The sequence below is a fragment of the Furipterus horrens genome, unplaced genomic scaffold (genome assembly GCF_987537825.1).
Source record: "Furipterus horrens unplaced genomic scaffold, mFurHor1.1.pri manual_scaffold_5, whole genome shotgun sequence".
Classification (NCBI taxonomy): Eukaryota; Metazoa; Chordata; class Mammalia; order Chiroptera; family Furipteridae; genus Furipterus; species Furipterus horrens.
In genome coordinates this window covers 162259671-162272670 of record NW_028327175.1, presented here as the reverse complement: position 1 = coordinate 162272670, position 13000 = coordinate 162259671, and the positions used below count along the sequence as shown (strand labels likewise).

Genomic DNA, 13000 nt, shown 5'->3' with positions numbered 1-13000 from the left:
ACACAAAAAAGGAAGTAAAAGTAGCTCCATTTGCCTGCTGCCATCCTATCCCCAAAGGCGTTATTGCTCAGTAACAAGAGGGCACTCCACATCTAGAAAGAGTTCCCCTTGCTAGTAGAAGAGTGTGAGCAGTCAGCCTCTCCAGCCTTTCAGGGCACCACACAAAGGACTTGCTTCCATCTCACCCCAGCAAAGCTGTGACTTAACAAACAGCTAGAAATAAAGAAGAAAAGCAGGGGATACCAAAATCAGCCAAGCAGTGGGTGCAGTTGAGATTCCCAGGGACCTGCTATGTAGAAGACCTCAGCAGCTTTTACCACTGAAGAAACCAGAGGCCAGTGTAGCCACCACTGACCCCCTGCAAATTTCATCTGTTTTTGCCTAAGGTATTTGTATTCAGTGAACCTCCTCCCTCAGCCTGGGACCCAAATCAGTAGCCAGCCCAAGCCTCTGAGGCTGAACAAATGCAAGACCCTTGCAGCTGTCTCCCACTGCTGTGCCATGTGCTCAGGGCTTACCCGTCTAGTTGAGCTCTTGCACGTCATCAGCATGATGACTGTCACTGGCCTCCATTGCTATGTACACACCCGTGGCAAGATCCTGTAGCCATGGAAGTGTACGCCAGTAGCCAGGGCCCCCACAGCTGCTTGTGAGCCCAGATTTGTCCCTGTCTCCTGCTGCTGGCTTACACTGCTGGCACCTGCAGCTACCCTCTCCAGCTGTCCACCTGCATGCTGCTGGCCTGACCACCATCACCAGCCTCCACTACCATGCACACACCTGTGGAGAAACTGCAGCCCCAGGAGGACAAAGCCAGACAAGGATACTAAAAGGGGGAAAAAAAACAAACTACAGGCCAATGTCCCTGATCATATATTTGCAAAAATTCTCAACAAAATACTAAGCAAACCAAATTCAATAGCACATTAAAAGGCTCATACACCATGATCAAGTGGGAATTATCCCTGGGATGCAAGGATGATTTAACATATGCAAATCATTGTGATACACCACATTAATAGAATGAAAGACAAAAATCGTGATCATCTCAATAGAGCAGAAAAATCATTTGACAAAATTCGGCATCCTTTTATGATAAAAATGCAACAGATTTGGAATAGAAGGAGCATAGCTCAACATAATAAAGGCCATCTATGACAAATCTGCAGCTAACATCTTAACCTTAAAAGTTTAGAAACATTTCCCTCAGATCAGGAATAAGACAAGGATGCCCATTCTCACACTATAATTCAGCGTGGTACTGAAAAGTACTAACCAGAGCAATTACACATATTTACATGAAGATTTATCTTTTCCTTTGGTTCTTTCATCTACATCTTGGTCAGCAAGTAATATATAAAAACACACATATATATATATACATGTATGTATGCAGAGTAGCTGCAATCTAGGTGGATAAAAATTGACCTGCTGTTGCTTAAGTGTTTAAAATAATACTTATATTTTTATTTTGCATAGCACCCATCTTCTGAAAGCTAAGTCACCCCAGGGAAATGCAATAGTACAGCTACAACACATTATACCATGGAAACTTTTCCCTGGAGGGCGTTTGGTCTTGTCCAGAACATCCACAGAGACGTTTGTTCCGTGCCAAAAGGTCTTTGATATTTGCTCCTGTCCAAAATCTTCACACCTAGAAATATCCCTGGTCTCAAAGAGCCCATAGTATTTATTTCTACTCTTGGTTTACAGGATTTGTACATAAAAAATACTATTATGTTTTATTGGTCCATTAATTGTGTTGTGGCTGTATTGCCAATAACAACTCTTCTGCATTAGTAGCCTAGCCGCTAACTGAAGTTTTTTTCTCCACTCTGTGTGAAGTGCAGAAAGATTTCTTCCAGACTGTGCCTAGCCATTATACTTTGAAGAATTCAGAAGAATTGAGAGAGGGGCACTTTTTGAAATCTAATCTTATAAGTTTTCTCCCCCTTTCCCTAGGCCTACTGTTTTGTAGAAAGTAATACACTAAAGTTCTCCTATAAGAATAATGCTACTACATTAGTCTGCAAAGAAGCAGTCCTGTTCTATAAAGGATAACTCATTCCAGAATTAACTATTTAGGATATGTAACTATTTAGGTTACTGTATTTATGGTAGGCATTGACCATCTGAAAGTACCCCAGCAGAGGGCTATTAGATGTTGAAGTTCTAGAAGTAAGCTCCAAGAAACCTTAGTCGTCGTCGTCGGCAGCCGTCCGTCTCGAGAGACGATGGCGTAGCTTCCTGAGAGTCTATCTGCACCGCCGAGAATGGCTGTGCAGTCCGACTCGGGAGTGACAATCCCTGCCGCACTTGTTACAGGTGAAGGCAGATGGCTGTTGTTGCTGCTGTTGACGCTGCTTCCGCCTCGATCTTTTCTGGGCCGCCTCCTCGTTGCGCGCAGCCTCTGCACGTGACATACCTTGCCTGACCGCGAGCCTCCAGGCTAGACGGTCGTCTGCTTGAACTTCCCATGTGTTGAGATTGATGGAGCATTGTGTCATGTCCTTTTTGCAGATGTCTTTGAACCGCAGTTTTGGGCGCCCTGTCATCCTCTTGCCTTCTGCTAGCTCGCCGTAGAGGAGGTCTTTGGGGATACGGCCTGCATCCATTCTTTTGACATGGCCGAGCCACCTGAGGCGTCTCTCACTAAGAACTGCATGCAAACTGCTCATGTTGGCTCGCTTCAGCACCTCGGTGTTGGGAACCTTATCCTGCCAGGTGACATGCAGGACGCGTCGCAGGCACCTCATGTGGAAGCTGTTGAGTTTCCTTTCGTGCCTTGCGTAGGTGGTCCACGTCTCGCTGCCATAGAGGAGAGTGCTGAGTACGCAGGCTTGGTAGATGCGCAGTCTGGTTTTCTCAGTGAGGCTGGAATTGTTCCACGCTCGCCGGTTCAGTCTGGCCATAACTGTGGCTGCCCTGGCGATTCTCCGGTTGACCTCCAAGTCGACTGACAGAGAGCTCGAGATGGTGGACCCGAGGTAAGTGAAGTCGTTGACAACCTCCAGGGTGTATCCGTCGATGGTGATGCATGGGGGAGTCCCCGTGCCTTGAGCCATAACATTCGTCTTCGTCAGGCTGATGGCTAGTCCGAACTCCTTGCATGCGTGGGAAAGGCAAGTGACTAGCTGCTGGAGTCCCTCTTCGGAGTGTGATGTCAAAGCTGCGTCGTCGGCGAAGAGCATCTCACGGATGAGCACCTCTTTGACTTTGGTCTTGGCTCGTAGACGGGCCAGGTTGTAGAGCTTGCCATCGGATCTGGTGTGAATGAAGACACCCTCGCTGCAGTCCTTAAAGGCGTATTGGAGGAGCATGGAGAAGAAGATTCCGAACAGTGTAGGCGCGAGGACGCAGCCCTGCTTTACTCCGCTGCTGACTGGGAAGGCCTCAGAGGTTGCGCCGTTGTAGGACACCGTGCTGTGCATGTTGTCGTGAAAGGACATGACCACAGCAAGCAGATGTGGTGGACAGCCAATCTTCCGTAGCAAGCTGAAGAGTCCGCTTCGACTGACCAGATCAAACGCCTTCGTGAGGTCGATAAAGGCGAGGTAGAGTGGTTTATGCTGCTCGTGACACTTCTCCTGCAGCTGGCGTAGGGAGAAGATCATGTCCACTGTTGATCAGCCAGCTCTGAAGCCACACTGGGACTCTGGGTAGACGCGGGAAGCAAGGGTCTGCAGGCGGGCAAGAGCGACCCGGGCGAATACTTTGCCGACGACGCTGAGGAGAGAGATGCCCCGGTAGTTGTTGCAGTCGCTGCGGTCTCCTTTGTTCTTGTACATGGTGATAATGTTGGCGTCTCTCATATCCTGGGGGATGTAACCCTCCTTCCAGCAGAGACAGAGTAGATGGTGGAGCGGCTGTAGCAGGACTGGTTTCCCGCTCTTTAGGATTTCTGGAGGGATTCCGTCGCTTCCTGGTGCTTTCCCGCAAGCGAGGCGGTCGATGGCTTTGCCGAGCTCTGCCGCAGTAGGTGGGGTGTCTAGCTTCTCCATGACTGGTAGGTCTGGGATAGCGTTAAGAGCAGTGTCTGTTACGGTGTTCTTCGTTGCGTACAGCTCGAGGTAGTGCTCGGTCCACCGCCGCATTTGCTGTTCCTGGTCAGTGATGACCTCACCTGTCTTGGACTTAAGGGGGGCGATCTTGGAGGGGATTGGGCCTGTTGCCTTCTTGATACCCTCATACATTCCTCGTGCGTTGCCTATATCGGCGGCTTCCTGAATGCTTCTGCACAGGTTTAGCCAATAGGTATTGGCACAGTGGCGGGCGGTCTTCTGGACTTTGTTCCTGGCAGCCCGTAGAGCTTGAAGTGTACTGGGAGTGGGCGTGACCTTGTAAGCCAGTAGGGCCTTCCTCTTAGCCTCGATCACGGGTTCCATTTCTTCCCAGTGAGCCTCGTACCAGTCAGCGTTCTTCCGCTCTTTCTTCCCGTAAGCAATAATGGCGGAGTTGTATATGGTGTCGCGGAGACGTGACCAATTGGATTCGATAATGTCATCTGCCGCCATTCCCTCGCCGAGTGCATCTTCCATCTTGTTGATCAATTGCTGGGTCTTAACTGGGTTGCTGGCACAACTGGTGTTGATGCGTGGGCGACCCTTCATCTTGGAGTGGTGCAACCTCTTCGGCATTATGCGCACCTTGCTTACCACGAGGGCATGGTCCGTGTCGCAGTCTGCACTGTGATAGCTGCGGGTGAGGAGGGTGCTGCCAATATCCGTTCTTCTGGTGATGACGAGGTCAAGCTGGTGCCAGTGGCGGGAGCGGGGGTGCCTCCATGACACCTGGTGGATCTCTTTGCACTTGAAGAATGTGTTTGTCACGCACAGGCCGTGGTGACACGAAAGCTCAAGCAGTCGCTGACCATTCTCATTGATCTTTCCTCTCCCAAAGTTTCCGAGGCAGGTGGGCCAGGCCATGTGGTCGGCTCCTACTCTTGCGTTGAAGTCTCCAAGGAGATAAAGAGCGTTACTTCTGGGGATCTTGGATAACGCTTCGTCCAGTGCATGGTAGAACTGTTCTTTCTCTTCGGTGGTGGCGCAGAGGGTTGGGGCGTACGCGCTAAGAATGCTGACTGGGCCGAAAGTTGTTGACAATCGGAGGGTAAGTAATCTCTCTGTGCCTCCTGTGGGTGGCTCTATGGAGTTAACAAGCATGTTCTTCACAGCGAACCCAACACCGTGCTGTCTTGGTTGGTCCGGAGACTTCCCTTGCCAGTAGAAGGTGTAGTTGGTTTCTCTGATAGTTCCGTTGTCGGCCAACCGGGTCTCCTGTAGAGCCGCAATGTCGATGTTTAGTCGTGCCAGTTCCCTATCGATGACAGCGGTTTTCCTGGCACCATTGATCCACGGAAGGTCTGCAGTAAGTCCGGGGCACATGGTCCTGATGTTCCAGCTAGCGAGGCGAAGAGCCGGAGGCTTCTTTCTTGTTGTTTGCTTGGAATTAACTGGTGCAGGTGTTTTGTGGCCCACTTTTCGAGAGGCGCCTCTCTGATCCCCACGCACCCAGTGGGGCAGGCGAGCCATGGCGAGACGGTAGCTGTCCAGTGAGGTGCGATGACCTCTCCCACCGTCAGAGGAGACCCCTGGCGCTCGTTTCCTTCGCCAATTGGATGAGCTTATAACCGGTATCTTGTCTCCTCCCGTGTTGAGTCGACATCTTGCGATGACGCTGGAGTGTCCTCTCCAGTGAAGCTGAAGCTACAGAGCCTGGGCAGGGTGATATGGAGGGTCTGCTGTTGCCCATGCAGCAGACCCCCCCTCTCTTTGCAGCTGAAGGGCCCAAGGGAAAGACAAAGTCAATACAGCTTGGCTTCAGGTGCGCCGCAGGAGTTGCCAGTGTTGACTACAATGTCAAACCGCCTTAGGGACTCCGGCTCCGGATTTTCTGTCGGGGTTTACTCCCTTAGCCTTTCCCTGAAGAGGTATGCCGCAAGGCAGCGGAGGTTTTTTGGAATCAGAGTTTTCCTTCTCTGATTTTAGAGATGTCCTTCCTCTTTCCTCCTTTACAGGAGTAGAGTAGCACACTGATGGAAAATCACTGGTCTAGAGTCTAGAGAGGCTGTAGGTCTAGAACAGGGCTGGCTGTGGAACACAGGTCCCAGGAGTAGAGTAGTCAGTAAATAAACCTGAGAGCTCTTGGAATCCAGTCCATTTGGGTTTGATGGAGGCTTTATTACAAAGGCAGGATTGATTAAATCATTGGCCATTGATGACTGATTCAACCTCCAGGCCCTCTCCCCTTCTGGGAGACACCATGTGTAGCAATTATGCAATTAGGGAAAATCGCAAAAGATCAAGCCAGGCACTTTCCGCCGTGACATTTATCCTGTACTTTTGCAAAGACTTAGTTCCAGGATGAGGCTGGGAGAGGGTAGGGGCTGGGAGGGTGGCGAAGGATGGGGAACTAAGAACAGAAGCGGGGTGGAAGACGGGCAGGGAGGGAAGAGGCAGAAGGGGGGGGGGTGGATGGGAAGGAGGGGGGAGGGGTGGAAAGGGCGAGAAACCGGGGCAGGAGGCTCGAGGGAGGGGGCACAGGGAATGGGGCACGCGGGGGAGCAGGGAGGGAAGGAACTAGGGCGCGAGCGGTGTAAGCGGAGATCTGCGACGTGGAGGGGAAACCTTAGTAAGATGTGAGAATACAGTTTTTATGTATTTAGAGAGCTATTAAATAAGTGAGAGAGCAGATATATTTTTTATTTCTCTAGGAAATTAAACTAACAATTTGTAAGAGCTGCACAGGATTATATTTGAGCTCTACATGAGAAAAAAAGCTCAGTTAATATTACCAACCATGGTTAGACTTCAGAAGTGGTGGCCTTCCTCTCAGAAATAATCAAAGGCTATGTGATCATCCTTACAAATTCAGTGGTGAAGTTAATCATTGAATAGAAGTTCATTATGTTCTAAAGTATTTTCCTAACTTAGAGTTCTCTGATATTGCATATTAACTACCTCATTTGTCCTGCAGCATCATTTTAAAACAGAAATGGTTCAGGTTGGACTTATGTGGTGGGAGAAGCTAACCAACAGAAAATAAGAAGTTTGTTTAGAATCTAACCAATTTAATTTTTGTTCATTCTATCAGTACTACCAAAAAAGAGTTTAAGACAGAATTAGAGACCTAGTCTGTGTATTTTCTATTAAAGAACAATAACTAAATTGGCCATGAAAACTTTGAGGCAAGCTAGTGTTATTGCTATCTGATTGTTTGACTTATTACACATAGAAAGAGGTGCTTTTTTTCTTTTTGTAAAGCAAAGTAGAAAAATCTATGCCTCGAGGAATGGTCTAGAGTTATTGTTAATGATAGAATAATATAAAAATGAGTATTTAACTAGAGCAGACCCTAATGTATCTCCATTTCCTAATAGCAAAAATAGTCATGGAATTCTGAATAAAAGCTGCATAGTAATAAACTTTTCATAGAATCTTATTGTTTTAATCAGTTCTAACATATGTTAAGTTCATTTTGGAAATCGTATAGAAGTAGATCATGCTGTTAACACGAGGAAGGGAAAACTCCACTGTGCACTCTGTAAGTAGCATGGGATGCAAAAGAATTCCTCTCTCAGTACCTTTCTGTGGAAATAGGTTGTGAGTTAGCATAAATACATCTTAAAGCTTTTCAGAACAGCTGGATTTCAAAATTATTCTGAAACCTACATTTAAGAGGAGACAGGGAAGTACAAGAGAATTGCCTAGCAGCTTATTCCTGTGTAGAATATTTCACTTTAAGCAAGATGATTTTTTGTTTGTTTATCTTAAACACTTTGACATGATAAACTGATGAAGATTGAATAGGCTGAGAGAACTATACTGGGAAGAAGGACCTTTGCTGACAGATTGGTAAAGCCTAAATGAGAATGTGCACAGTTACTGCCTTGACTTGCCTTATCAATGCCCTGAGCGCGTACAGGCTCAGCCTCTAGAATGTCAGCACATGTATTTTAATAAACACTCTGAGTAGCTCCACATAAAGCAGATACTCTGTTTGAAAGTAGCTAAGCCAGGATAAAAAGATACAGAAACCTCAAGTAGTACAGGGTGTGCTTTGTTTGGTAAATTGAATTTTATCTCGGTTGTATGATTTGCTAGAATTACCCATTCAGTCATTTAAGTGACACAGGCACATGTCATCACGGAACTCACAGGACTGTAAGAATAAACCATGATGATAAAGCTAAAATTTTAAGCACTATGTAACCTCTCTAATCAGTGGAGATAGGAATGCTGCATTAATTCATATGTGACAACATATTGACTGGCTCTTGTCAAGTTTTTTTCTGTCTCTGTTTGTTTGGACTGTATTCCTCTTGATGTTGTGATGCCACCTCCTCTGTCACTGCTTCCTGTTTTCTTTCCACTGCATTCTTTCCTTTCTCCATCTTTTTCCTCAACCCTCAGTCCTCGAGCTCCTTCATTTCAGGCTCTTTGCAGCTCACCACACCTGTAGTAAGGACTCTCAGCTTTTACCCACTCTCTCCTAAGTTTAGATTCATATTTCCAACTATCTATTTCCTGAGCATTTCATTTGAATACGCTGTTGACCCCTTGAATTCAGTAGATCTGATCTGAACTCATTTTATTTCTCAAACTTTTTATATTTATTGTCTCTCTTGGTTAATGACATGCAAGCTACCCAGCAGCCCAAGCCAGTCATACCATCATCCTTCACTCTCAACTCATCATAGGTAATTAATCATTAAGTTGTAAAAGTTCTGCCTTGTTATTTCAGATTTGTTTCCTCCTCTCCATTGCCACTGCCATCATCTCAGTTCATATTTTTAACATTTATAAGACCTTCAATGATCTGTGCAGCTAGTTCTTGTTTTCCAACTCATCCTTCACACTGTAGCCAGAGAAGTCCTTTATAAAGGCCTGTTTGATTATGTCACTCCTCTACTTAAAACTTTCAGGCCTGGCTGGTGTGGCTCAGTGGATTGAGCGCTGGCCTGTGAACCAAAAAGTCACTGGTTTGATTTCCAGTCAGGGCACATGCCTGAGTTGCAGGCCAGGTCCCTGGTTGGGGGCACACCAGAGGCAACCACACATTGATGTTTCTCTCCCTCTCTTTTTCCGTCCCTTCCATTCTCTAAAAAATAAATAAATAAAAACAAAAAGCAAAAAAGACTTTCAGTGGCTTCATATTGTTTTCAATTGTTACGATCTCAATGATCTACAAGGATTAAGTAAAAAAAAATGTATATGAATGAAGAGGCCAAGTGTGAGACAATAGGGGAGAATAAGAGTGTGCGTTCCTGTCTAAAAAAATTTATATTCAGAACTTTTAAAAACATTTGAAAAACCTATTTGAGTATCTAATGTTGCCTATAGGTCTCCAATTAGTGCAGCCAAGTCTAAACTACTGAGCATGGCATATGCAATGTTTCTTTGATATCAGATATGTTTTTATGATGAGCAGCTTAGGACTGTCAGCTGTCACAGAGACTGATGTAACCAGTGAGTCATGTTTGTTGGTTTGGTTCTAGTTCAGAACATATCAGAGTAGAGTATGTGTTTGTTATTGTGAGTACCACTGTCTTCATATTGGAGGCCATGGAGCGTAATGAAAAGTTTATGGGCTTTGGAGTCAACACTGACCCAGGTTCCCTTGCCAGTTCTCTCGCATACTAGCCATGTGATTTTGAGCTAGTCATTTAATGGCTTTGACCCCCAGTTTCCTCCTCTAATTAAAAAATAAAGAAATAAAAACTTTCAGGATTGAGAGTACAATGTCAGACAATCAACAGCTTTAAATTTTCCAACTCAGTGTTTGGCACATCATAACTCTTCAGGGAAAGATAGCATCCAGACAGGTAGGAAAAATTTAAGAGGTGGCAATAAGTAATACAAAAACTGAATTCCCCCAGCCACATTCATCTTAGCAATTGTACTTGTGGCCTAAAGAAGAGCTAACCATTTGGAGGCCATTGTCAAGTGAGGCAGGCAGTTGGAAGCACAGGCACATGATTTATCCATGCAATTAAAAACCAGGAGCTTACCAGCCTAACTGGCTATGGAGCCGAAAGTGGAATTTAAGCCTAGAAGTTCAATTTGCTGTTGACAAATTCTTGAGCAATGTGGGAATAGGGACTTTCTACTACTATGCCTAATGTATTAAGTCCCTTTTTCCTTTTTTTGTCTACATATAATCTTTAAACTTTTTTTAGTAAAAGTTATACTGGCTAAAATTTTAATTCAGTAGTATTAGGTTATTTATTTTGGTTTGTTCTCTACAGCTATGTAGATTTGGAAGAAAGGAAGTAAACTACTTAGTTTCCTTTACCAAAACATTTATCATGGTAAGAAAGGAGGGCTGTTATATTTATACGTGTATATTATTCTAATGCATAAGTGTATTAATTATGTATTGATTGATCTAGGGACAATAAGAAAGTCAAAGAACTTTCATCACTCACTTAAGGGAAAGAAAATATGCCATCTTCTCAGGCTTTGCATTTTTTGTTTTGTTTTTTAAACTTCAACTTAATTTTAACATTTAAGTATACTTTACTCAGTAATTTGTATACCCAACTAACATGATTGAAATAGGGGGCCGAACTGCTAACGGTATGCTTTGCTGCCTGACCGTAGAGCTATAGTGATGAGTAAACTAGTACAGATATTAACCTATTGGCAGACTGACATCCACTGAGCTCCTGACTGTACTTAAAATGCAGAGACTAGAAAGAACAAAGTAGAAAGCCAGCTTGTTTTTAAAAAAGCAAGACAGTGACATAAGAATTTGAACTACTTTGCAGTAGAATGTCTCACCCAGACAGACTTTCATGCCCAGGTAAATAATACTATATTTAAGTAGCAAAGCAACAACATTAGTATTGTACAACTACAAGAGAACGGAGTCTAAGAAAGCAAAGCAGAAGTATTTAAGAAAGTACTGAAACACAGATAGACAAATGCTATTTTTTTAATCTTCACCTGAGGATATGTTTTTATTGATTTTAGAGAGAAGGGGGGGTGTGAGAGAGAGTAAGAGAGAGAGAGAGAGAAACATCAATCAGCTGCCTCCTTAATGTGCCCAAATCAAGGATGGAACTCACAACCTAGGTATGTGCCCTGACCAGGGATTGAACCACAACTTTTTGATGTACAGGATAATGACCTTACCAACTGAGCCACCCCACCAGGGTGACAAATGCTATCTTTACTAGCTGTGGTAAAATTATCTTTTGGTTTTAAAGGATATTGCGAAAAGGTTGGTCTAGATATATATGGTAGTATTCTGTGACTTGATGTTACATTTTAGTGTATCTGTTTTTCTTAAAGAACTGTTTTTTGTTTTATTTTGTTTTTGGTCATTAAATATTTTTTTGCCTCCCTCTCTCCCTTTTTCCCTTCCTCCTGTTCTTCCTTTCTTTCTTTCTATTTGCAGCTCCTCAAAGAAATTTTGAAATTGCCTTTAAGATGTTTGACTTGAATGGAGATGGAGAAGTAGACATGGAGGAATTTGAACAGGCAAGTTGTCCTGGAGCATTCCTTTAAACACATTCATAATTAACCCATTTTCATGTGCTTGGAGTTACTTTGGCCTTGGTCAGTATACTCAGATGCTATTCAATTTTTAAAGTATCATGTATCATTTTTCAAAATTACTTATAACTTGTGGGGTTTTCTTGTTTTCACTGTAAACATAAGGAATTATTTTTAGCATACAATTAAGGTCAGGCTTGCTCTGATTTCTCAACATGAATTAAACTATAATGCTGAGAGGCTAAGTTATGGATATTTAATCACATATTCAGTCAACATTTATCAAATAGCTCGTTTGTGCCAGACAGTTTCGGAATACAAGGATGACTGATAAATAAGAAATGCACAGACAAATATTTGAAAATACCTAGACACGTTTATTCAAATTTGCAGCCTGTGTTCATCATATATTCTTAAATATACACAGTCTACATAGAATTAGTATTATACTACTTCACATAAAATGTAGAAATTTTGCAATCATATAGTTCCATTTACTCCTTCTCCGTTCTTTCTGCTATAGTTGCCCTATGTATTACATCTGCATACAGTACAGTAGTCCCTCTCTATATTGCGGTTCACTTATCATGCATGGCCTCACTGTATTTTAAAAAATATTATATTTAATTAATTATCACAGATTTTTCGCCATATTGCGGGATTTTGTGGTACTGTACATGTATGTTGTTAAAGTTACATAGATCTAAGAGTGTAGAATATGTTTAAGGACATAAGTAGTGTTTATAAAAGTGTGGAAAAGGTTAATAAGGGAGTGGGAAAGGTTAATAAGGAACTGAGAACGGTTTATAAGTGTGTGGGAAGGGTTTATAAAGCCTTAAAATATATATAAATACTAACATAAATGTAAGGTTCCTACTTCGTGGATTTTAACCTATCGCGGGGGGGTCTAGAACATAATACCCGCAATAAGTGAGGGAATACTGTAGTCCTCCATTATCCATGGGAGAAATGTCCCAAGACACCACCCCCAGTGGATACCTGATACTTTGGATAATACCAAATATATATACTATGTTATTTCCTAAACATACATAAACTTTGCAGCTTCTCTTTGGCATATCCAAATTGTCAGCATCACTATTCTTGTGCTGTGGGACCATTATTAAGTAAAATAACGATTACTTGAACACAGGCATTGTGATACCGTGACAGTCAATCTGATAGCTGGGATGACTACTAAGTGACTAACGGGTGGGTATCTGATATAGCGTGGATATGCTGGACAAAGGGATGACTCATGTCCCAAATGGGATGGAGCAGGATGGAGAGAGATTTTATTACATGACCCAGAATGGCACACAACTTAAAACTATGAATTGTTTACTTCTGGAATTTTTCACTTAATATTTTTGGTCCATGATTGACTGTATGTAACTGAAACAATGAAAAGCGAAACCACAGATAATGGGGGACTACTGTACATTATAAACCCCATAACACATTTTAATTTTTGCTTCCATAGTCATATTTTTTAAAGAAAG

At 43.6% G+C, this 13000-nt stretch overlaps 1 protein-coding gene across 3 annotated transcripts in view; it reads left to right on the top strand.

The window, feature by feature from the left end:
• MICU1 (mitochondrial calcium uptake 1) overlaps nt 1-13000 on the top strand; it is a 237564-nt gene that overhangs the window by 137233 nt on the left and 87331 nt on the right. For all 3 annotated transcript variants that reach the window (XM_090278189.1, XM_090278188.1, XM_090278186.1), the window contains exon 7: nt 11401-11483. In XM_090278189.1, the coding sequence (XP_090134315.1) occupies nt 11401-11483 (83 nt within the window). The remainder of the gene's footprint in view (nt 1-11400; nt 11484-13000) is intronic.